Genomic DNA, 26,805 nt, shown 5'->3' with positions numbered 1-26,805 from the left:
TGGCATGGAAGTATATTATCCTTATTATAAATGTTGAAGTTCCATATATACTCTTCCCACGTGCATGGCATGGAAGTATATTTTTTTGGTATAAAATAAAACATTCTTCTTAGTTTTTTTTGACAAACTTGAGAAGTAACAAACAAAAAAACAATCTGTCTCATTTCTTCCTTGAAAATATCAATGGAAGGAGAAGGTGATAAGTGGCAGAGGTGTGATGAAGATGTCTCTCTGAATGTTCCTCTTTTAACAGAACATGAAGGAAACCAAATTTCTGGTAGCGGTCCCAACGTCAATGTTTCCACTTCTTTCCTTAAAACTTGTTTCAATGGTCTCAATGCTTTAACAGGTAACCTTTTTAACCCTAATTGTTTTGTTTTGTAAAATACAAGCTGTTTTTGGATAAAAGCACAATTAGATTTTCTGTTGTTGATGTTGATGGAATTAATTGACAGTTAATAGATTTGATTAGCCTAAAACCAGAGATTTGTGATGATAATTATGTTGGTCCCCAAATTAATAAATCTATGGTACACCCAACAATTTGAGTGTATTGGTACACCAAATTCTCAAATTAATAGTTAAATGAGTTATTTTTTGTAGGAAAAAATTGTTTTCTATCACTATAATTATAATAACTAAATCTTATTTACCAAAAACGTCAACGCAATAAAATTTGATTTTTCTGAATTCTTATTTCTCATAATAGAGAATTTTGATTATTTTTTACAATAAAATGTAAAAAAAAATTAGTATGATTTTTATAAAAAATGGAATGATGTTTTTTCTTATAATATGATATTTTCTAAAATATATATGTCAACAAACACCTATTTTCTTCATATAAAATGATAGTTAACTAATAAAAATTGTAAGCGAGAGTACCGGTACACCTGAATTTGCGGGTGTACCTTAGAAGTTCCCTAAAAAGATATATATAATGTGTGGTGTTATACTGTTGTTGTTCTCTGAAATTTTATGTCCACATAGATGTTGAAGCAATTGTTTTTATTCTTTTGGAACCTTTCCTAGGATGAAATCGTTTTTGTTTAAGGATTTTATTATTATGATGAAAGATTGCAGACCATAAAGAGTTTTGGTTACTGAAGATGAGTGCTTTGAAGATGAGTTTTATCTAATCTAATAGTCACTAAATAAATATAAACCACTAAATTTTTCTTTGGTTCAAGCATTTTCAGTTTCATCTCGTGGCTCTTCTTTGTTTGGATTGGAATTAGGGTTGTTAACTCTATTTTTAGACCTCACATTTTCTGTATTCATTTGAAAATTTCAAAAACAAGAAAAAGGTATATTTGCATGGAAAGAAATGAATAGGTTAACCAACTAGAGTGGCGGATCAAGAATTTTTATTTGTGAGGGTAAAAAAATAGTCTATAAAAATTATTTTTCTATTATGTCATTTACTATTAATTACTTTATTATTATTTTTTTTAAATTCTTTTAGTTTATATTTTCCATATCATTAATGAAGGACATTTTTATAAAATGACTCACATATACTCTTTTCTATACAACATTAAATATGTCTCTTAATTTATGTGAAATTGATAAAAGGACATATAATTTAAAACGGAGAGAGTAATTTAAAATTACGTGACAATTTCATAAACTATTTATATTTTTATTTATATATTTTAGAATTAAATTGTAGAATAGCGATAGTTTAAGAATAAAATTGATGATTTTTTTTAGAGGGAGAAAAAAATTGATGATTTATTTATTTATTCAAATTTTTCTCATTTTACATTTCAACATCGTTGCCCGTGACATTATTTATTTATTATTTATCTCTTCAGCATTCATTCTCAAACGTACACACTACACAGGTTAGTGAGATTAGGTTTTTTCAAATATCTTTGCATATTTGCATATTGGTGGTGTCACCTTTTTTAAATACCAGAATGGGCCACTCATTTTCTCATCACCACTCATTCTCAAACGTACAAAGTACATACCCATGTTTATGTTGTTTGTTTCCTATTTGCTTAGAAGGTTTTTTTTCATGATGTTATTGGTACGAGATTTCACATTAATTGTTTAACTGTGCGTGATCTTTGTCGAGCAACCTGTAGAATACATAAGGTAGATTCTGACTCTTCTAACCGATAGTTTGAACTCTTGATAACTTTTTTACGGGGTTCAAATCTCTAATGACTTAAATGAATGTATTATTGGTTTAGTAAAATATGTTCATTGTTTTTTTCTTGTAGGAAAAGTTCATTGCTTTTATGAGTTTTACATGAAAGTACATACAATCTTCACTAATATATGGATGAGAGAGGAAAAAAGATAAAAGAGAAGGAATGAAGAAATAACCGACTCCAAACATTTAGTTTTTAAATTTTGGAGTAAATGTTATTTTTGTAAATTAGATAGCAATTTAAATTTTTAATTAGATATCTGAAAGTAAAAGATAAATAGAGTATATAGTAACTCTTTCCCAAGTTTCACTCTTTTCAATAAAATTACCCCAATTTTGTTTATATCATAATTTATTAAATTGGTTTAGTAAAAGTTCGAATACTGGACACTCCACACTCCACGTATTCATCTTAAAAATTTGAATTTCTAACTACTTACTATGTTGTTTAACAAAAAAAAAAAGGGTTAGTGATATATTTTACGTTATTGTTAAAAAAATATACTCCCTCCGGTCATATTTATAAAGAAAAAATAATTTTTTAGGTACATTAAATAATTAATGTATCTGATATATAATTATGACCGGATACATTAGTTATTCAATGAATTTAAAAAATTGTTTTTTGCTTACAAATGTGACCGAAAATAGTATAGTTTACGGGGTTGAAAAAAGTAGTTTCTTTTTTATTAGTTTTTAATTTGTATACACCGATTATGTAATATTATTCTAAATATACATGCAATCGAATCACATTACGATTCTTTTAGATTAATTTCATGACTTAATAGTGTCTCTCTCTCTATATATATGGTACAATAATTAATAGTAGTCAGTAAAAAGTACAAGTATGTATTTTTATACCTCTTGACATATTATTATATATTTTTTTAGGGATAATAGTATATGTTTTTATCTTCTTAAACACATTCTTTCAAAAAAAAAAAATCTTCTTAAACACATAATTTTACATTGATAGATATACAAATTGTGGTTGACAATTGAGAATGAATTGCTGAATTTAGCAATACCTTAGACGTCTATAAGGAAGAAAACGTCACTTTGTTGTCTGGTATATATCACTATTTATCCATCTACCACCTAGTATATATCTAACCTTTGAGATTTTGAAACTTCAGTATTTTATATTTGAGAACATCCAAGTATTTTTTTTTTTTTAGTAAGAGAACATCCAAGTTTTTTCCATCAACAATTCTGTTTTTGTTTCTGTTCCAATATGTCTGAAAAACTTCTCAAAAACCCAGCCTTAAATGTGCCTTTACTATCTAAGTGGAATCTAGGATATTCCATGAATGATGAGGAGAAAGTCATTGCCTCTCATTCTCCAAACAAAAGTACTGTATCTTTCTTTCACACATGTCTTAATGGAGCCAATGCAATTTCAGGTTTTACTCCATAACATATAGTTATAATTAATATATACCAGTCAAAATATATTATTGTCTGTTTTTCAATGACATTTTGTTTTTGTATACGTGATTTTTTTCCTTTTAAAAAGAATAGCATAAAAATTCATAAATACTAAATTTTAAGTAGTGTCCCTCAAAAAGAAAAAAAAATGTTAAGTAGTGAATAGTGGATTCAAATCGGCGTTGCAGCATCTAAAATGTTTCCACGACTTTTATCCAATTGAACTATAATTACATGATTTTTATGTGTTTTATCGTATAATGTTGATTTTAATTTCGGCTATATCGAGTCTGTTTTTGAGATTTTGGTGGTCCAGGGCAAACCTGCAGTTTCTACTCTAACTATTAATTAGTATAAAAAAATTGAAGAAAGTGTGAAAATTTGCTTGATTATGAATTTTTTTACTACGTTAAGAAATAATCTAATAAAAATATATGATTTCATACAAAAAACATTGAATTTTTTATTTAATATCCAAATATTGGTACAAAACAAGTCATACTAACATTTATAGATGCAAAATCACTAATAATTATGTCAATATCAATGTTATATCATATTTTTTTCAATACATAAAATGTCTAGACCCCTAATTATATCTTAATGAACCCCGAATCTTTTTAATTTATTTTGGGGCTTGAATTTTAGCCTTAATGTCTGGTCTGGACGGTCTCCCTCTTCGCCCTGCCTTGGAAACGATCCTAAGTTATACTCCATCCGTTTCAAAATGAGTGTCGCTTTAGCCAAAAAAATTTGTTTCAAAATGAGTGTCGCTTTCAGTTTCCAATGCAATAATAACTTTTTCTTTTCAATTGTACCCTCCAATTAATACTCTGCACACTACTTCATGTTAACCAGTGCCTCCGGGGCACTGATTAAGGAAGCCAAAAGTGGAAATTTTAAGTCAAAAAAACACTTTTTATGCTTTTAATGCAATGACCGCACAACTTTCAATGCAAAATACTACTATATTTGACTCTTAACCAGTGCCCCGGGGGCACTGGTTAACATTTTCCTTACTTTTAAAACTAACCAATAGTTAATAAGGATAATTTGGTAAAATAATCATTCTCTTTCTCTTTAATCATTGCATTTCTTAATATGTGTGTAAACATCTAAAACGACACTCATTTTGAAACGGAGGGAGTATATGTGTGTGTTATTTGAATTTATCTAAATTGTAGCTAAATATTCACTTTGTTGGTTTTAAATTTGACATAAAACATATTTTGTTTTAAAGACATTTTTTTAAAACAAATGTCCGACCAAAATTAATATTTAATATTAGAATGTCCTTCATATTATTATGGTAAAGATATATAATTAATTAAATAGTTGGTCTAAAAAATGAAATTTAATTAAATAGTTAAGAATTCCAATTTTAGAGTATAAAAGGATTCCCAATATTTATTATCATGAGTACCTCATTGTATAAACTCTCTTATACTTAATGAAATGTTATAAGTATACTCCATTCCTTTAAAAAAAAGGATATTTTCATTATATTTTTTAATATGTAAGTAAAAAATGTGTGATTAGTTTAGTCAATTTGCTGGTTATAAATGAATTTGTCTTCTATTGATCAATTTGATTGGTAAACTTATTATCAAAACAGACGCTTGAGATCTGTTTGTAATATATTAATATAATATAATATATTTTGAGACTACCCCTCTAACATTTAAAGACCAAAATAATTGATTATACTTGATTTTAGACCTTTGGCATTTAGTACAATTTAGGAATATATTTCTCTTGAAAAATCAACCTTATAAATATTTTATGATGATTATGATTTAGGATGTGCTTTATTTTAATTTCTTCAAAACATTTTCTCAAAATAAAAAACATGAATTAACAACAGAAATTAATTAAAATAAAACAGAATTCATCTTCAATTTTTACAATTCAATCAACTAAAGAAATTGCTAATGACTTTCCATATGAATTTGATTTTTACAGGTGTTGGAATTCTATCGGTTCCATTTGCATTAGCCTCAGGAGGATGGTTAAGTTTATTACTTTTATTTTCTATTGCAGGAGGAGCATTTTATTCAGGCATATTAATGAAAAGATGCATGGAAAAAAATTCCAACCTTAAAACCTATCCTGAAATAGGTGAACTTGCATTTGGAAAAATAGGAAGATTAATAGTATCAATATCAATGTACACAGAACTCTACTTAGTTTCAACTGGATTCTTGATTCTTGAAGGAGACAATTTGAGTAACTTATTCCCAATTCAAGATTTTCAAGTCCTTGGTTTATCAATTAGTGCAAAGCAATTTTTTGTGATATTAGTGGCTCTTATTATTTTGCCAACAGTTTGGTTGGATGATTTGAGTTTGCTTTCTTATGTATCTGCAAGTGGTGTGTTTGCTTCTGCTATTATTATCTTGTCAATATCTTGGACAGCTGCATTTGATGGAGTTGGTGTTCATGGAAAGGGTGATATAGTGAAGTGGAATGGAATCCCTACTGCTGTTAGCTTGTATGCTTTTTGTTATTGTGCTCATCCAGTTTTCCCTACTCTCTACACCTCCATGAAGAACAAACATCAATTCTCTAATGTAAGTGTGCTTTTGCTTTTTGCAATTTGGGTGTGTTTTGATTTGTGATCTTTATCATATATGTTTACCCCCTTAAAAAAAATTGTTTAAATTTCAACCAATGTAATTTGAAGATTATTTGGTTTTAGACCTTCGTGGCATCAAATTTCAAAATTTAAGGTATTTTCGTCACCTATAATTTGAGCAACTTTTGGTTTACCTCCTGTCATATCATCGATTTTGTATAATCAAAATTCATGAAGGACCAAAACCAAAGAATCTTCAAATTGTAGGGTTGGAATCTAAACAATTTATTTTAAAGGATGTAAACCAAAAACCATTAATATTACAAGGGGTAAACATATATTTACCTTATAAACTATTATGTTCAAATTAATAACATCGTGCTAACAAAACCTTTGAGTCATCGTGCCTACGGCCTAACTTATTTATAGTCTAGTTCGGCCCAACTTGTTTAATAAAAAGGTCAGGCTTAAGCTTTTTATAAAGCCTATTTACTTAAATATGTCAGGCTAAGGCTTATAAAAAAGCCTATTAAGCCCATCAGGCCGACCTATTAAATTTTTATATATAATATTTCTTCCATTATTGATATTGTTGAAGTTTTTTCATAAACTAAAAAATTTGGTTATTTAGTAGAAGATATATTGGTGTGATTAGACCTTCGTACGATTTCGTTATTTAATAGCATGCTTATTCGTGTGTTTTAGGCCATCATAAATTTGGCCTATTTTGCATAGGAGGCCGACTGCGTCATATTTAGTTGTAGGTTTATAGGTGTTGCTAGGCCTTAGTGTAAAATAGGGTTTCAGGCTTCACCAAGCCTTTAAAAAGGTCAGGTTAGACCTTGAAAATGAGTCTAAGACAGGTAATAGGTCAGACTCAAGCTTATAATTTTTGAAGTATGTCAGACTTAGGCCTTACAAAGCCTGACCCGACCTAGCCCATTTCCATCCCTAGTTATGATAGATAGAAAAGTATTTATAAATAATTCACTTTAATTTGTAATATAATAACTTTAAATTAGTTGGTTTATCTTTTTATAAATATTATTTTAATGTATTAATGTGTTTTCTTTTTACATTGCAGGTCTTAATTGTATGCTTTATGTTAACCACAGTTATGTATGCATCAATGGCTATAATAGGTTACTTAATGTTTGGTTCAAAAGTTGAATCACAAGTAACATTAAACTTACCACTAAACAAAATAAGTTCAAGAATAGCAATATACACAACCTTGGTGAACCCAATATCAAAATTCGCTTTGATGGCAACACCAATTACAAATGCTTTGAAAGATTTTCTTCCAAGGACATACAAGAATCATAGGGTGACCAATATCTTTGTGAGTACTGTCCTTGTAATTAGCAATGTTATTGTTGCATTGAGTGTTCCATTTTTTGGGTCTCTCATGGCACTTGTTGGAGCATTTCTAAGTGTCACTGCTTCTATTTTGCTTCCATGTTTTTGTTACTTGAAGATTTCTGGAAGTTATAGGACATTTGGGTTTGAGACAGTGGCAATAGTGGTAATAATATTAGTAGGTATAGTAATGGGAATATATGGGACATATATTTCAGTTGTTGAAATATTACAAAATTTGTAATAGGTACTAATGTATTATGTAAGGTCCATTCTTATGAATAACTCTTTAGCGAAATCTCGGCCGTCGAATTATTCTAGGAGCTAGGAGATTAATCCAGCCACGGTTAGATAACTTCAAAGGCTACCATATGTTAGGAATGTAGAGGGTGCCTGATCTCATGATGTATCAAATATACTTGATTCTGCCAATTTTGATTTTGGCTGAAAAATTATATTTATTCATATTTGGGATCAATGTTGGATTTTTAAGTTTTATCTTATGAGAATTTTGCAGAGTGATTTCAGAAATGCATATTACTGCCAGAAACAAAAGTAATATCTATGATAAATAACTAATAAGCCAATAATTGTATGAGATTAACGACTATATACTTCTTTCAGGAAAAAAACGACTAAATACTGAAAAAAAAAGACTATATTAAGTATAAAATTAAAGGGAGACTTACGAACTCACCCAGGCAGCTTTGTGAGATAGAGAGAGTACGCGACCCTAGAAACCACACCTAGGACAACCGTTCCGGCTGTCCTTTTTGCTGGAGGAGAGGTACCATGGGAGGGAAGGGAAGCATGTTAGGGTGAAATGATTTCGGGGGATAGAGAAGGTTGGTCTGAGGTGAGTATGTGGCGTCGGAAAGCATCTGGACCGGGGGATCAAAGAGAGGACATGCATAGGGAAATTCGCTGATTGGAGGCTTTCGGATGCATCACAGTCGCTCGCTGGCAGTCTAGGGTTCGGGTTTCGACTGGTTTTCGTGGAAAGGATTCACGACAGGCTTCTACTTTGCATCCGTCTGCTACTTGGGTTCAATGGAATGATGATGATCGGGCACGGGGGTTCAGGTTGTGAGAAACAATATGGCTTTGACAATGGCAGCAGGTTCATGTCCCTATTCCATTAAGTCTATTACTTTTCCCACCCTATGAATTCTCGCGTGCCCTATTTTTTTTTCTTCCAAAAATACCCCTAGTCCGGATTATATAATCCGAATAGCATTCGGAAAATGAAATCCGAAAAAATTCGTGCCATTTTAAGCTTCAAGCACCCCAAAAGATCTGGATGCAAATTAGTAAAGGATCACTTCAGATTATATAATCCGGAACGTTTTTACACAATTACAGATTATATCCGAAAAGAGTAAAAAACCAGGTTAAAAGTCAAGTACTGGGGTTAAAAAGTGGCTTTCCAGATTATATAATCCGTATTGTATCAGCACACAGACAGACTTGTCTGTTTTGGCTGAAATATGCCATTTTTTTTGGCTTTAAACGACATATACATACACAGATTCAATAGAACAGAACACAAATTAAATAGAACTGAACTTCAAATTAAAATGAAATAAAAATGTCAATGTTATAAACAAGCCACCAAATGTTCAACGGTTACAAAATAAAATGAAACGAAAAATATTCAAAGGTTAAATAACAACATAACATAATCATCCTATGACTACACCCGTAGCACCACCACCCCTGCCACCACCTCTGCCATCACCCTTGCCACCCTGAACATTTTGCCGACGGCAGTAAACCTTCCCACCATGCACCTCTCCCAATATCTCCTCCAAACGTCGCCATGGTCTCTAATACGGCCCAACCTTCCGCTAAGATCTAGAACCACATGCTCCCCTTCCTCCTAAGCAGCAACCTCATTCATGACCTCACGCTCTGGTGGCCTCGGCACCGGCACCGACATGTCAGGAAGAATCATGTGTGGATGAGATCGATTATAAAACCACTGGATGTATCCCTCTACTGCCTCCACACCATGAACTGCATACTGGCCCAACTACTTTGGTGTCAGCGCATATTCAAGAACACGTTGAAAGCAGAGTGTGATCTCCCCCAAGGTAATATGCGTAGGTGCACTCTCATTGGGATGTCTCGGGATGTGGGCTAAAAATGTGGGCTAAAAGGGTAAAAACATCATAGAATTACGACTTTTTCAGCAAGTCGCCATGCCAGGGGCGCCTACACCATCCTCATGGAGCATGTGACTTGCAGCTAAAACGCCTTCATGCACCTGGAGCACCATTTCATGTGCCTGACGCATGTCCTTGTAGCTTCATGCCCCAGGAACGTACATCCATCCACGGGGCGCATGTGTGTGAGTTCTGAGTGCCTAAATGCATGTTTCTTCGTCGTTTTAGGTGTCTGCTTCTATGTAAATTGTCTTGGAACTTGTGAATAAAATTCCTTCCTTTGTAAAATATGTTGAGTCCTCTTGAATCTTCATTCTTCATCTTCCCAAGGACCACATAAATTTTTGGATGTCTTTGCTTTGCCGAATTGCATGATTTATTCGTGAATTACATCAAAAACAGCCCAAAATTGCTATGTTTCGGGAAGAACAGAATTACAGACTCAAATATAGAAAACATTACAAATGTATCGAAATCATAGGAACTTTCTCTAATACTCCTTTGTTTTGTTGGTAAATCCTACTAAAATGACTGAAAAACTTGCTAAGAATAACGTAAGATGACCTGCCATCAACATGCAAACTTGCACTGTTGCAAACAGATTAAATTGCAAACTCTAAACCCTTATCACTTATTTATTTATTTTGTTTCCAAATAAGTAACGTGAATTGTTTGGATGAAACGACAATCCCTGTAGATACGATACTCTACTTATCACTTTATTACTTGGAAAACGATTTGGTACACTTGTCTAATCCGACCATCAGTGGTTTTTCTAAAAACATATCCAATGCCTTTTACTTGATTTGGCTCTCTTGTGTTTGGATTGTTTGGTGTGACATGAATACAAGAATTTTTAAACAAGGGGAATCTATTCATCACCTTATAGACAAAATTAAGCTTCAATCATATTGGTGGCTGAAGGCAAATCATCCTAATTTTGCTTTCAATTATCATATGTGGTGGCCTAATCCCCTCTTTTGTTTGGGAGTTCTTCTTTAACTTCGTTTACTCTTTAGCATTCTTTATGTCGCTTGCTTTGCGGCTTTACACTTTTATTTCCTTTGGATTCTTGCTGTAACAGATGTTTCTTTTCATGGTTCTCTTTTGTCTCTTTTTGTGATAGAAAGACTAAGATGGTAGGTTTATATATTCCATTTTAGCTACTTCAAAAAACATAATAATGATGATGATGATGATGATGATGATGATGATTTTTCTTTCTTTTGCTTGGGTACATTATAGCCCCCAAACTCTTGGTATCACTCTTCCTTATACATTATGAGTATGCTTACAGGGGATTTGTGGTGTTTAGGGATGCCAACCTAATTGAGATGTCTGACTGCCATTTTGATGTAAGTTCGTACTCTTAGTTTATATAAAAAAAATGATGGGTTAATTATGTTTTTGGTCCCTACAAAATGGCAACCTTGTAAGTTTAGTCCTTACTTAATTTTAATAGCATTTTTAATCCCTACAAAAAATTTCTGCACTCAATATTAGTCCTTACTCAATCCAAATTTGTTTAATTTATGCTTAAACTCTTAAGTTTTTCAACAATTTTTTACAGGCGTGTTAAGAACGTTATTAAAAGGTCCTCCGAAAAAATATCGCAAAAATTTGATTTCTACGTCCATATTTTTGTTACTTATATCTTAAACTTTTGTCGTTTTAAAAAATTCATATTTAATTTATTTCATGTTAAAAAATTATAGATTTTAGTAAATGAACCGTTCATAGTGTTCTAAACTTGTATAAAAAGAATCGTTAAAAAATTTAAGAGTTTAAGGATAATTAAACAAAATTTATTTTAGCAGGGACTAAAATTATAAGTAAATTTTTTTTTGTAGGGATTAAAAATGCTATTAAAATTAAGTAAGGCCTAAACTTACAAGGTTGCAATTTTGTAGGGACCAAAAACATAATTAACCCAAAAATGAATTATTTAATTTAAATTAATGAGTAATTTATGCTTCAAACTCTTCAAAAAAGAAAAAGTTTTCCACTCATTGTATTTAAATATGTTTATTTCAGTTGAGTCTAATGTTTTAAAGTAATTTCTATATAACTAAATGGAAAACAATTAAGATGGTCAAGGTGGTGTATCACTATATGTGTATATAAATAATAGACATGTATAGCTTATAATATGTTATATGTACAAGATGGGTACTACAAGTACAAGGATTTGTGCTCTCATATTGGTATACTTACTGGCTTTCATCATCATTACATCAGGTTTGAAACGAATGAACTAATTGAGAAAATTATCTTTGCTTCATTATGATGATTAACTCTAAACAAGTTTACTCTTATTAAAATTTCAGTTTTTACATACCAAATTAATACTATGTTTACATGTATCGTATGTTTATGTAGATATGTGCATGAAATCAGAAGGAAAAGGACTTGATGCAGATTGTGATTTTACGTCAGATTGTCATAATGGTGAGTCGGGATTCCATAAGTTATGTATAACTGGACCTCCTGCGAAATCAGAACAAAACATACTTGATGTAAAAGATGATATGAAGTGTAAAAATGATACGAGTTGTCCTTAATGTAAGCCTGGAAAACATAGGAAATGTCAATACGGACGATGTTGGTGTTACGAAGGACCACCTGCGAAATCAGAACAAAACATACTTGATGTAAAAGATGATATGAAGTGTAAAAATGATACGAGTTGTCCTTAATGTAAGCCTGGAAAACATATGAAATGTCGATATGGATGATGTTGGTGTTACGATGGACCAGCTGCGAAATCAGAACAAAATATACTTGATGTAAAAGATGATATGAAGTGTAAAATTGATACGAGTTGTCCTTAATGTAAGCCTGGAAAACATATGAAATGTCGATATGGATGATGTTGGTGTTACGATGGACCAGCTGCGAAATCAGAACAAAATATACTTGATGTAAAAGATGATATGAAGTGTAAAATTGATACGAGTTGTCCTCAATGTAAGCCTGGAAAATGTCAATACGAAAGATGTTGGTGTTACGATGGACCACCTTCAAATGATATTATTCCTTCCTAGTATCCAAATTGCAAACTAAGAAAACAAATGTTGGTGTACGAACAAAATAGGCTTAGTTGAATCTTTGGTCCCTCAACTTATTTGTTGTTTTCAATTTGGTCCCATAACTTTAAATTTTTCCCGTTTGGTCCCTCATATACACCTCCGTTATCCCAGTTAGTCCTCGCCGTTAGTTTTTTAATGTATGATATGTATGATGTGATTTTAACCACTTGATTGCAGGTCCATTGTATCTAATAGTGCACCATCAACACATAATTTTTTTACTTTTATTCATCTCCTTCAACATTCTTCTTGATCTTCATCATCTTCAACATCATTTTCATATAAACCCATAATATTTTTAATAAATATCACTGAAATCTCAAATTAATTAAATCTGATTATTAATGAAAAAACTAGAATTGAAAAGTTGAAAGTTGAAAAAAAATAAACGCATACCCATGTATAATTGAATCTCCATATTTAAAATCGAAAAAAAAAAAAAAAAATCTAAATTAAATCTGAAATTAAATTGAAAAACATAAACGCATAACCATAACTAACAACTCAATTTTCTTCACTTCAACAATACCATAATAACAAAATCAACAACACCATAATAACAAAATTAAATTAAAATTGAAACAACAATGCTATGAAATTACAAAATTAAAATTGGGGAAAAATGAAACCCTAAACAATGGTAACTTTAGCACCTGCAGCTCCAAACTCAATCCCACTTTCACTCTCCAAACTCAGCCCCACTCATTCACTCACCTCACTCGTTTTCTCACTCACCTCACCACCGTCTCTCTTTCCTCTCACTCACCTCACTCGTTTTCGATTTCTTCAGTGTGTGTTATTCCATCCTTTTCCATCAACTTCGATTAGGAAGAACAAGCAAGCATGTTCATGTTGCCGAAATTGAAGGAGGAAGTGAAAATTTCACTCTGTTGTTATTATTGAAAGATGAATTTTTGTCACTGGTGTTGTTAGTTGAAATCGAAAGAGAGCAATTTAAATATGGTGTTGTTGTTGTTTCAATCTGGGTTGTTGTTGTTGTTGTTAAACATAGAGTTTTTAGATTCATTATTAAAAATGGTGAAATCTAGCCGTTTCCTTTTTGAAAAATATATCAAAGGGCTAAAATTAAAAAATTAATAAGATATACTGTGGACCACCTCCAATATTGGTCCACCTAATACATTTTGGGTTAAAGTTAACTTACATGGACGGAGCATATTTGAAGGACTGAAAAGGAAATTTTTAGAGTTATAGGACCAAAATGAAAACAACAAATAAGTTAGGGGACCAAAGATTCAATTAAGCCAATAAAATAATATGTAAAGGTCAAAATTTTAATAAGGAAGGACAATATCTTCTTCTATTTTAAAATGTTATTTTCTATTAGTGAGATAAACTTTTTTAAATATTAATTCTATCTTTGTTTCGTGGTAGTTATATTGCTACTAAGTTTTTTAGTTACGATCTGTTTCCTAATGATTAAACATAATAACTATCAAAAATACAATCTTACCACTTTTTAATTTTTAAATTATATTCTTTTGTGTTTTTTGTTTCAATCTCTCCCTACTTTTTCTCTCATTTTTTTTTTGCACAAACCAAAATGAGATATATTAATAACAACAGTGATGCGCCCTGCACAAGGTGTGCTTATAGTGAATCACCGATCAAAGTTTACAAAGTCAATGTGCCAAGAAAAAGAGAGGCACCACCAAAACAGTCAAAATAAATTACAAGTGAACACTCATACAAAGGAGTGGATGTTTCCACCAATCATGATAACAATAATTAAAGGACACCTGTTTTGCTTTCAACCACAAAAATAAATTTAACTTGACTTTCTCAATGAGGACAGAAGGATGTGAAGCAGTATTTTTGAAGATACGGTTATTCTGTTCCTTCCATATCACCCAAACGCAAGCAAACCAAATTACCTTTAAAAATGAGTGGTACATCGCGACATCCCCGCCATAAGAGAAAACTGAATGTAATGATCTCGAAGCTCACAAGGAGGAACTGCAGATAAACCTACCCAATTTCACACATGGAACCACAAAATGTTTGAAATTCCCCAATCTACAAAGAGGTGTTTAGCTGTTTCCGATTCACCGCACCCGGCAGCGCACACAATGTCATTAGAATGAAGAATACTCAGCCGCATCAAATAGTCTTTAGTAGGAAGTCTGTTATGAAGAAGGCGACACACAAACAGAGACACCTTCGCAGGAATATGCCTATGCAAGACATCATCAACAAGACTCATATCCACCTGATCACCAGAAGTAGTAATAAAGCGATAGGATTGCCGCATCGAATAACCATGAATAGGGTTTAACAACCATCTCCATTTGTCAGTAACATTAACCTGCAAAACAATGTTATGTAATAATGTTGAGCACTCCTTCACACTATGCTCCTCCCATGCTAACAAGCAGCGTCTCCACACCCACGCCCTTCCCCCATCCACCCACCCTAATCTCTCCATATCCTCCCCCGAGCACTCCTTATTCACGGACAATTCAAAGAGTCAGGGAAATTTTATTCACAAAGGCGTTTCCCCAACTCAATTAATGACCTAGAATAAAGTATTGCGACCGTCAGCGACAACCCGACGGGTGTTATCTTCAAACCAACTCCCCACTCCCTCACCAACCCCCACGGACATTACATAACGTCTTCCACTATAACGAGCCATGTATTCCCCCTCCTTCAACCTCACGATAACGGCCTTTTAAAACACGGTACCACATCCCCTCCATATCAATCAACATCCTCCCAACCTCTTGACCCGCAACCCACCATCCTCCTTTGGTACACAAATAGAGTCCCTTTTTATCCAAGCTATTTTCCTACTATCCTCACCCCCCTCCCCCCAAAAAAAAATCTTTTAAAAATAGATTCGATGGAACAAATTAAAATAGAGTCCCATTTTATCCAAGCTATTTTTTCTCTCATTAAAACAAATGAAAATAAAATCCATCAATTGAAACAAACTAACTTATTCTTTTTTTGAAAGAACAAACTAACTTAATTTTAATATAAGCTCATGCATGAGATCTACATCAACCATAACCCTAGCAAAGTGGCCAAAGGTCATTTCCATAGGTGGTTTCGCAGTTGCTGCATCAATACACAAAGGGATACCCACGCTACTGGCAATAGCGAAGAGAATCTCCGGTCTCCAGTATTCCTGATGAGCCAATCCATGAATCATTCACCAAACTTGAGCAGATGTTTGTTTTTGAAGGCTAAGGTTAAAGTCATGTGACCAGGTGAAATGTTTTAAGAAACCAGGGTTTAAATCCCACGAATTCACCAAGCAGACCCTTCTTACATCTTCTAGGGAGGAAAAGGTGAATTCGAAAAGACCCTTACCAATAGAAGTGATACCGAACCTTCCTATTGATTTCCACAACGTCGCTAGCTTTGATTTCAAGGCAACCACAGTGAGAGGAGTTGCACCCTTCACCCTTATGACACGACCATGGAGGTTATGCTTGCATGTGTTCATTCTAGCCTCATACTCCACTTCTGGGATGTTAATGGCAAGGCGATCACCCTTTAGACAAGGTTTAGGCAGTTGGCTCAAAGGGATGTCACAAACATTATTTGAAGCCTGTGCAAAAGTTTTATGCTGTTTAGGGTTTGGTTTTGGTGATGGTACAGTTTGATCATTGGTTTTTGGTTCATCATAGTCAAGAAAAGACCAAGGAACAAACTGTGTAGGCATGGTGGAAGTGGTGATTAGGGTGGTGGAGAGATGGATGTGGCGGTGGTATGGGGTTTCCTAAGTTTGAAGAAAGATAAAAGTTGGTGGAGTTAAACAGTAAAATTTTCTCTTAGTTTTTCGCCAGAGTTTCTCACTTTATCACTAGACATTTTTCTTGATGAGCTGTGTTTTTTTGAATAAATATATAAAAATACACGGAAACCAAGGATACATAAATAAAATTCACAAAAAATATTTTTCAGTGAAGAGTATAAAAAACACAATACAGGTATTTGTCATTGATATATATATATATATATATATACAAAAATGATAAAGAGACACAAAATTTTTAACACAAAATCAACACCATATTGTTATACTTATTTTTGCACTTTTTTTATTTTTTTCCCCCTCTTCCTCTCTCTACTTGCAACTCAGAGTCTCTCTCTATCTTCAATCCTTTCTCCTCTCCCTCTTCTCTGTTACTCTCCTCTAAAAAAAGAATATTTATCACTAATATATGTATAAAAACACAAGATATTTTTTTTGAAGGAAAAAAACACAAGATATTTATCACTAATAAAGGTATAAAAACATAAGACATATATTGATAACTGATACATAAAAAACTCAAGACAAATATTAATTTATACTATATATAAAGAAAACTACCCCTTTCAGCACTTTTGGGTTGGATTTTTCTTTCCAAAAATACCCTCAATTTTCAATACAAATAACACATATAACAAATAGATAAGAATAAATTTAAATATTAAAACAAATGTAACAAAAAATATATGAATATATATATATATATATATATATATATGTTCGATTTTTTTCCTTTATCACTTTAAAGTGTAACAAATTAGATGAATGTATTTATACTTAATTTTTCATTATTCCGATTATACCTTAAACAATTTTTTCTATAATAATGATTGTTGTTGGTGTCATTAAAAAAATAGATTATATTTTTTTGTTTTAGTGTTGATGTCATTGAAATAGATAATCATGCTTAGTTTAGTTGTTTTTTTTTTGTGGTGGCCGGGGTTCGAACCCCAGACCTTGCATATTTTATGCATTGTCCATACCAACTGAGCTAAACTCACGAGGACCATGGTTAGTTTAGTTTGTTATAACTTGGAAGCAACCAACATTTATATTTTTAGTTTTAATCAAAATCAAAATTTCATAAAAAAACACCGTTCATAATTTTTAAACGTTAACGCAATAAAAAGAGCGGAAAGACGGGCACGTGAGTGCCCGTCATTTTGCTAGTAATACATAAAAAAACACACGACACATATTTATCACTGAGATATATATATATATATATATATATATATATATATATATATATATATATATATATATAAAATAGTAAAACAGAGGATAAATATTTGTCACTAATAATTTTAAAAGAAACCCACTAGACAAATATTTGCATTGATATATTAAAAAACAATAGATAAATATTTAACTATGATAAATGTAATATCACACTCGTCAGTAATGGAATATTAGCAGTCGAATGCGTCAGAGAACAAATGTTCATGGAACGTAAGTATGATGGAGAATGTTTATTATGTTATGTCAGTCGAACACGAGTTAAGTATCAGTGTCGGATTAAACACGTTTAAGGCGAAGGACATAATGGTACTTTCACGCAAAAGGGGTATTTCATTTGAAATTGCTCTTTCTCTCTCTAGGTTTTGGAGTTGGAAACTGCTCGCCCTTCTCTCTAACCTCACGCCTCTCTTTCTCTCCTTCTCTCCACCAATTCTTCCTAAATCTTCCTCTTTCCATGACAAGTTTATATACTATGTTCCCTCATGATATCATAAGCATATGGAAGCTTGGTTCTAGTTTGATTCTCTCCTTCTTCTCTCTAGAAAATCGCCCCATCTCTTCCTCTTTGAGTCATCAATTCTTCCAAGTTTGTATAATTGGTGAATCAAGCATGGATGCTAGCAACTTAGCAAGCAAGAAACTACTATGGATTTGAATTGAAGCTTTGAGATTATCTTGGAATCAAGAGTTAGGGTTTGATGATGTGAAGTGAAGATGATGCTTGGAGGCTTGGGAATCAAGTGCAGATCATGTTAGGTGAGTTCTATAGATAGTTTACCCCCCTTGGGATGATGTGTTTAAATTGTAAGGAAAACATGAATTTTCTAGGGTTTTATGTAAGGTGATTAGTTGCCCTTTTCATGCTATGTTTGCTAAACATGTAAATACTTGTTTTAAGAATGTTTTTCAAGTATCCTATGATCCATAGAGTTAAAATATACTTTGGGTCACTTGGTTTTGAGGTTTTTGAGCTAGAAATGCCATTTTTACAAGTTCTGGACTATCACGACTCGCCGGGGCGAGCTAGTACTCGCTGTAATACCCACACTAAACGTATCTAGAAAGTTTAGAGTGTGCATTAGTTTAGTATAGGATACATTAAAATTTTACAACATGAAAACTTCGAATGTATATCTTATACAACAATATGCGTTCGTACAATAATAATACAACTTAACTTTTCTAAAGTATTATGAATACATCCTTGAATGTCCATATCTTCCTGCAGCGGGTACGAATGAATCCTTGCTGAAACATCCATTCGGCTACTAGCTTGCTAAACCATCCTGATATCTGAAACAAATAAGGATTGAGATGAGACATAATGTCTCAGTGAGTTCCACCTAATCCTAGGCTATAGGTAACCTCAGGGGAAACCTACGGTCACCACGTGTCTACAATACAACCTGTCGGTTGATTATACGTGTGTGGGGACTTGCATACTTAGATGACCGTGCATACTAGAACCGTCATAGTCTCATCTTAACTTGTTAAAGGCTTCACTTCTATACGTGTCATGGCGGTCAAGGGGAATCTAAAACCGCATTGCCAAGGATACGCTCTACGTATCGAGTCCTAAGCATACTATAATCATAACACGGTTCTAAACCGGACGATTAGGGGAAACCTAAGATCGTCATCGGCATAACTTTCTCTATTTTCTCTATGCATACATACGTTGTGTCTAACAACATCTCTTATCTTGCTATCATACTAGTTCTTGACGATCTATGCCAAGGCTCTACTAATTCTTGACGGTCTACGTCAAGGCTCTTTAACATAACATAAATATGTCTAATAAATATGCATAATCAAATTCATTAAGTTAGCGTGTAACAAACAAACATTATCTGAGTTCATTTTACGAAGAGCCCCGGGGTGGAGTAAACCCGAGCACAATCCCTATCTAACCGATGGAACCTATCTAAGGTATAACCAACGGCACTCTTGTAGTGACGCGCGGCTCCCTTACGGCTAAACCATTCCCCTTGGAGAACCCCTTGAATCCTGCCTAGTGTGGATCACAAGAAACACGAACGCTACATCTTGTTAAAGCTTTCTATATGAATAGATATCTAATCGCTTCACAGCTTTATTAAAGTCTTTAGTCTATGAATGCGTGAGTATTAAATCTATATATACTATCTCTTTTACCTCGGATCCTTAAACGATCCCACTAGAGGTAAACCATATGCTTGCTTAACTTTCTATTTGAAGAGATATCTAATCAATTCACGTCTTGCCATACTCGTATGGCACTCTAGCTTCTATACGAAGGGAATACACTTTATCACTTTGCATCTAATCAAGCATACTACTCATGTCTAGCATTCTATTCTATTCTTTACTAACTATTCTCGTTCTTGACAAACTTTGTCAAGGCTTTATTTCATTCCCTTCCTGAATGATTAACTTTCTACCCGATTCTTGTATTCTCTCATTTGCCATGTTATGTTAGCATTGTCAAATACTTGCTTTTTCTCAAGAAAACCTTGCTCAAGATTTATAAAATAGGACCTTGGTTTGAGGGGTTTACTTCTATAAAAAGATTGCACAAAGAAAACCGTTCTAAAAGATGCCAAAGATGCCTGAAGCGAGCAACCAGTGTGCTGCCACACTGTCTACTCACGAGGCGAGTAACTTTGCTCGCGAGGCGAGTAACCTAACTCGCTGTGGCAAGTTGGAGTCGAGTAAACCCCCAGTTCTGGTGGTCTAGCTTGCCTAGCGAGCTACTTGCTCGCTGTGGCGAGTTATGACAGTCCAACACTTGTAAAAATGGTATTTTTGACCCAAAAACCTCAAAACCAAGTGTCTCTATGCATATTATGACTCTAGGGGTCATAGAAAACATGTAAAACATTTGTATATCAAGTATTTACAAGGTTTGTAAGCATGGCATGAAAAGCCCAACTAACTTATATATAAAAACCCTAAGTTTTCATATTATGCTCTCATGACATATACATAATCCCAAAGGTAAGGAATACTAACTATGGAACTCACCTAAACAAGATTCTTATAGCATCTCCAAGTCCCAAGCTCAAACAACCAAAACCCTAGCTCTTGGTTCATCAATCCATCTTTAAAATCATCTTTCTCCTTGATTCTTAACCATAAAGAAACCTCATCATGCACAAGGTCAAGCTCTAAGCATCACCTTCACTCAATCATCAATAAAACCCCAACTTCTTGAATTTATTCTTGAGAGGAGAAATGGAAAGATCTAACTTAAACCAAGCTTCCACATGCTTTAAAGATCATAAGGGATCATTACTTAACTTGGATCAAGGTTGGAACAATTTCTTGGATGGTAAGGAGAAGAGAGGGAGGCACAAAAGATAGAGAGAAGGAGGAGAAAACTCTTTCTCTCAACCCTAGAGAGAGAAAGACAAGTGAAGAATGAATATTCTTGAGCCAAAATCACTTATTTACTCCTTTTCCAAGCAATTACCAAATTTCCCTTGCCTCAAGCGTGTTTAATACGACACTGATACTTATCTCGTATTTAGCTGACATTTCATGATAAATATTTCCGTCAAACTTCTTTCCGAAATATTAATCCTCTGACATGATCGACTGGTAATAATCCGATACTGACAGGCGGGATATTACATTCTACCCCCTTAAAGAAATTTCGTCCTCGAAATTTAGAAATCATCTACCAAACATCATAACTAAAATCTGCCTCCTTCGGTTTCAGTTATACAATATCTGAGTAAAACCCCTTCAATTAGTTTGAAGTATACTTTCCTTATCAACACGTAACTCATCCTTTTCTTAATTCGCATAAAAACTAATATGTTCTCTTCTATCTTAATATCTTCCTCAAAATCATAGAACTATCTGAGAACATTGTGATTAAAACTAACTTTTGCTATAGGAGGATTGCTTATCTCGGATCTATTCCTTCACTGCTTAGCATGAACCATGCATCTAAGTAACCTTTCATTAACTATAACACTCAGAATTGGCCTTTAAACTGGGGTTCTATTGATATCCAAGTTTGCCCTGCAGTGTTCACTTGTATCTAACTCATCTTATCATGCATACATAATCTTTCTTACCGCAACTTGCGACTTTTGCCTCTTACTTTGTTATTCATCTTGATGATTATGTAAATCTATCATCTCTTTTCGGAGTCTCAAGAAACCTTTCTATATCCTCACGATCTCCTTGAACCCGAATCCATGGGTAACTTGTCTAACTTGGCTTGAAGAAGCGAAATCATTCACGCCGATTCACCTGACAATCTATTAACCAGCTTTATGGTTCACTTGCTCTTAAGACTTTCTACTAAGTCCATATAAACTTACACTTGAATACTCTTAGCAGAATCCGCGCATTCCATATGCTGTTGGTATCACATGAACATTGTCGTTTCCTCTAAAAACCTTATCTCCATAGTATTTGCATACTTCCAAATACTGCTTCTTGTTAGTTAATAACGATACTCATTCTAGCATTTTACTTCTTAAATTTCTAAACTTTGGTACATAGGTTCTTGGAACGAATAGATATATGATTTAAAAATATTATTTTAAAAACCGAGTCTGTAATGGTACTGCAGAACCACATGACGAGTCTCTATATTTTGAAAAAGGTTTTACAACTCGCCTCAAACTTGTCTATAACAAGTTGGTCCTGAAGTTTGCACGTCTTAAATGAGATTACTCGCTTACGACGTGTCTCATCAGTTTCAACACTGTATAAATTTCATATTTTTAAAACAACATCGTTCCCAAGTTCCTTAATACCAATCTTATCTTTAAAAGTTATAAATCATAGCTTGACACTATTCTAGCAAGTATCGTTATCACTTAACTAGTATGGTATATGAGGGTATGCTCTTCATCGCTCATACCTCATGAACCGTATTCTCTTATCATAACACATACTCTTCCTGACTAACCAATTGCTCTTCTACGCATCCGGCATCACTAATTAGACAACCCGATTACCTCATTTGTGCTAACTCTAGTCTTTCTTGTCTTTCTGAAGTGAAGATACATCCTTCATACTTTTACCTTAATCCTCTCTGACTGTATAAGCATCTACACTTACTTATCATATCAATGACTTCTTGTTCGTCACATAATGCTTCTTACTTAAACTATATTACTATCTCGAACATTCTTCATGAAGACTCTTACTACCAAATTCCATGGTTACTACATGTGCTTCAAGGTGTTTCCATTGATCACCTTGCCAACCACTGTATCCAGCATTGAATCAGTGTAGAACCTTGCAATTATTCCTCCTTGATGGAAGATTTCAGAAAGTAGTCTCCCATAAGGTATCCAGATTCTTTCCTTGTTCTGACTCTTCCAAAGCTGGTTCTCCATGTATTTCAAGATATACTTTGGCAGGTTGATTTTCTCTCCTTTGATAAGATGGTGGTTGAAAACTTTATGTGCCAATGAGGGTTGGTCACTGCCACCACCCTTTGGTAGCAAGTTCTCATATTGTATTTTCAGAAGTATCTTCTTCTCCATATCCAAGTCAGCATACTTCTTTGGTGTTGTTGAGTTGAAGAGAGTCATGTTGACGATATCATTTCAGAAGCTATTCTTAGGATTTGGAATCTCTATCCCAGAATATTTGCCAGAAGTTTCTACGCCAATCACAGAAGTAATCACCTCCTGAGTGATTCTTATGGGGACTCCCATCACAGACGACCTGATTTCAGTCCCATTAAAGGGTTCTATCATCATTTCTTCCCTCGTTTTCCCAGCAAGTTCTGGATAACATAGAATCAGTTCTCTTTCTTCTACATCTGCTGCTTTTCTGTCAAAGATAGATGCTCTTACCCAGAAATGCCTTACCGAGGCTTTATAAGTAGGACCATTCAGCATCCTAAAGTACTCCTTCACCCTTGAGTATTATAAAATCTCTTGATATTACAACCGTGATGCTGAAGAGATGAGAAATCAACTGGGTTTTCAACCTGTACTCTCAGTTGATGTTCTTTAAGCTTCATAGTAGACCCAGCTATCAGATACGCAGCCCTTTCTGGTTGCTCTTGATGTTGTTGATGTTGTTGCTAGTCTTGATTTTGAGTACTTACTTCAGGAACAGAACTAGGAGATGCCATTGATGAAGATAATTATTTTAGGGTTCTAAGGTTTGAGAGAACGATTGCGCTTACTTCGCAAAGAAAGGTTTGAGAATACAAAGTGTTTGCTGTGAAGTGAGTAGTGTGTGAATTGACTAAGTGTTTTTAGTAAAAACGTTTGCAATTCAGAAAAACGACAAACAAACATAACATTAATGACAAAGGGGGCGCGTGTTTAGTACATTCAAAGCTTATAATCATCATCGCCCTCTCAAGTTATACATCAATACAAATGAGCCACGTCAGAAGTTCTCAGAGAAACTGCCAAGTTAGTGGGCTAGGAGTTACTAAAAAATAACTTCCAGCGTTTCCACTAACTCTGATATTCAGAAGCACAAAATCCAGCTTATGGACTTCAGTTGCTGACGTCATCATCAGAGGTACATTTTCCTCAAAACCTCAATAAAGAGCTTCTGATGAACCATGGCTTCTGAACTGACTTCAGAACCTAAAATCCTATTCAGGAGCAAGCAAGCTTTAATCAGACACAAAATGCATGTTCAAATTTTTCTTTATAAAATCAAATCTTTCAACAGTTAAAGGCTTAGTAAATATATCAGCCCATTGATTCTCAGTATCAATGAATTGTATATCGAAAATTCCTTTTTGAACATAGTCTCTGACAAAATGGTGTTTGATTTCAATATGCTTAGCTCTTGAATGCAAAATTGGATTTTTAGACAAACAAATAGCAGCAGTATTATAACAATAAATGGGAATATTGTTAGCAATAATCTGATAATCTTCCAACTGATGTTTCATCCAAAGTAGTTGTGTACAATAACTTGCAGCTGAAATGTATTCTGCTTCTGCTGTAGACATAACAATAGTTGTTTGTCTTTTGCTAGCCCAGGATATAAGATTATCACCCAGAAATTGACAATTGCCACCGGTTGACTTTCTTTCAATCCTATCACCAGCATAGTCAGCATCACAGAATCCAATTAGCTTATAATCTAAGGATTTCCTATAAAGGAGTCCAAGATTAGTTGTTCCTTTCAGATACCTGAAGATTCTCTTAACAACTGTTAAGTGTGATTCTCTAGGATCTGACTGGAATCTTGCACCCAAGCATACACTGAATAAAATATCTGGCCTAGATGCAGTGAGGTATAACAGGGAACCAATCATACCATTGTACAACTTCTGATCTACCTTTGCTCCTTCATCTTCTTTGCTAAAGGTGCATGTAGGATTCATTGAAGTGTTCATCACTTTACAATCTTCAAGCTTGAACTTCTTCAGAAGCTCCTTTGTATACTTTGTTTGATGAACATAAACTCCATCTTTGCATTGATTAATTTGAATGCCAAGGAAGAACTTCAGCTCTCCCATCATGCTCATTTCAATTTTTTTTTAACCAAAAAGGAGGAGCAGGAAAGGACTGCTACCTCAAAACATATATATAAATGGAGAAGGAAAACAAACAAAAGGAGGGGGACAAAAACCAAAACCTCCTAACAATTTACAAACCTAAAATTTGGTAATCCTAGCCTATCATGGCCATAGAGGCTGTTTATGAAAGGAGGGATTTCTAACCAAATAGTGATACCTTGAAGACTAAGCCCTATGGAAGCAAGCTTTTCAGCGCAGTTGTTTCCTTCCCTCTAAATGTGGGTGATGATGTATATCATTTGATTTAAAATGGCAAGACAATTCTTCCATCTATTCCTTAAAGCGCAAGGGACAAGGTCCATGTTGGAAGCAGCTAAGACCACCAAAGATGAGTCTGTTTCAATCCAAAGCTTCCTCCATCTTCTTTGGTGAGCCAGCTCAATAGATTGCATAACTGCTGAGAGCTCCGCATGAAAGCCAGTGCCACCACCTAGGTTCTCAGCAAAACAAAGCAAGAAAAGCGAGTTGGAATCCCTGAAAATACCTTCACAAGATGAAGATGCTGAGCTAGATGAACCGTCTGTATTACATTTAATCCAGTCACCTAAAGGTGGTGACCAAAAGACTTCTCTTATATCAGGAGGCTTAGGCGGTCTGACAATGATATCAAACTTTTTGAGCATGACTAGGTTACTGACTGATGAGTTTGAAGGATTTAGGGTGTTGTTACCTGAAAGCGTGACCCCAGAAATGATGGAGTTTATAGCCAGTCTCCAGTTTGGTTTGACGTCTCTGAATCTGGACTGATTTCTGGAGTACCAAATTGTACTAATAATATTAACATTGGAAGCATGTACAACTACTTTACATTGTGGGGACCAGCCCCTATTGCATAAAGACCAAATATCAGTGATGGACTGGAAATGTAACATAGAGTTTACTGTAACACCCTATTTCTAATAAGCGGTAAAACGCGCGAATATACGTACATATTCTAGAAATAGATGCTACGTCTTCGAATCAAACCACAAAACATACATGCATAAAGATCATGTTACTCAACATAGCAGCGGAACATACATATAATTCATAAAACATCTCTGGATCTCAACAAAATACAATTGTATTCTCCAATTCTCAAATAACAAATAACATCTCAACTCCAAATACATAGTCCAAAAATAAAACTAACATGCAAGAACTATCCTAGATCAGAACCCTAATCTAGACACTTGCATAAACAGAGGAACTCCACTCCTCGGCATCATCAAGCAAACAACTAAGCATCCTGCACTCCATCTACCCGTCCATACGGAAAGGTAGGTGGTAAACCACCGAGGGTTAGCATTACATCATCATAATCCACGAAAAACATTTATCATGAACATTGGAAATGAAAGAATATATTCAAGAATAACAATCCATACATATATTCACAAGTACCCACAACACTGCTAACCTGCGCCATTTCTCAACTAAGCAAAGGGTTTTGAGAAAAATAGAATAGAAATAGTCATATGTACTTGCAAAAAAGTACGGTAAGGAATGCTAG

The 26,805-nt window shown here is 33.8% G+C and overlaps 2 protein-coding genes, 1 long non-coding RNA gene and 1 pseudogene across 4 annotated transcripts; 2 read left to right on the top strand and 2 right to left on the bottom strand.

Annotated features, from left to right (window-relative positions):
• The first annotated feature begins 67 nt into the window (after positions 1-67).
• LOC146936929 (amino acid transporter AVT1I-like) lies at positions 68-8,004 on the top strand. 2 transcript variants are annotated; one of them, XM_085751472.1, is made up of 3 exons: positions 68-349; positions 5,555-6,162; positions 7,252-8,004. In XM_085751472.1, exons 1-3 carry the CDS (start codon positions 184-186, stop codon positions 7,768-7,770), a joined length of 1,293 nt encoding a protein of 430 aa, XP_085607598.1. In that variant the 5' UTR covers positions 68-183; the 3' UTR covers positions 7,771-8,004. The 2 variants fall into 2 exon arrangements, with proteins under 2 accessions (XP_085607598.1, XP_085607597.1); XM_085751471.1 differs by lacking the exon at positions 68-349 and adding an exon at positions 3,338-3,567.
• A 3,812-nt stretch (positions 8,005-11,816) lies between these two features.
• On the top strand, positions 11,817-12,657 carry LOC146936928 (uncharacterized). Its single transcript, XR_015030790.1, has 2 exons — positions 11,817-11,929; positions 12,071-12,657. It is a non-coding gene; the product is annotated as an uncharacterized LOC146936928 (long non-coding RNA).
• Positions 12,658-24,395: 11,738 nt separating this feature from the next.
• Positions 24,396-25,118, bottom strand: LOC146936927 (secreted RxLR effector protein 161 pseudogene; annotated as a pseudogene).
• A 407-nt stretch (positions 25,119-25,525) lies between these two features.
• On the bottom strand, positions 25,526-26,721 carry LOC146936926 (uncharacterized). The gene is made up of 2 exons (XM_085749304.1): positions 26,697-26,721; positions 25,526-25,983 (listed from the first exon to the last, which is right to left on the bottom strand). Exons 1-2 carry the CDS (start codon positions 26,719-26,721, stop codon positions 25,526-25,528), a joined length of 483 nt encoding a protein of 160 aa, XP_085605430.1.
• Positions 26,722-26,805: the final 84 nt, after the last annotated feature.

Source organism: Medicago sativa, chromosome 3 (assembly GCF_051527215.1).
Source record: "Medicago sativa cultivar Bolivia chromosome 3, Bolivia_mono, whole genome shotgun sequence".
Classification (NCBI taxonomy): Eukaryota; Viridiplantae; Streptophyta; class Magnoliopsida; order Fabales; family Fabaceae; genus Medicago; species Medicago sativa.
This window is presented reverse-complemented; position numbering and strand designations above follow the sequence as displayed.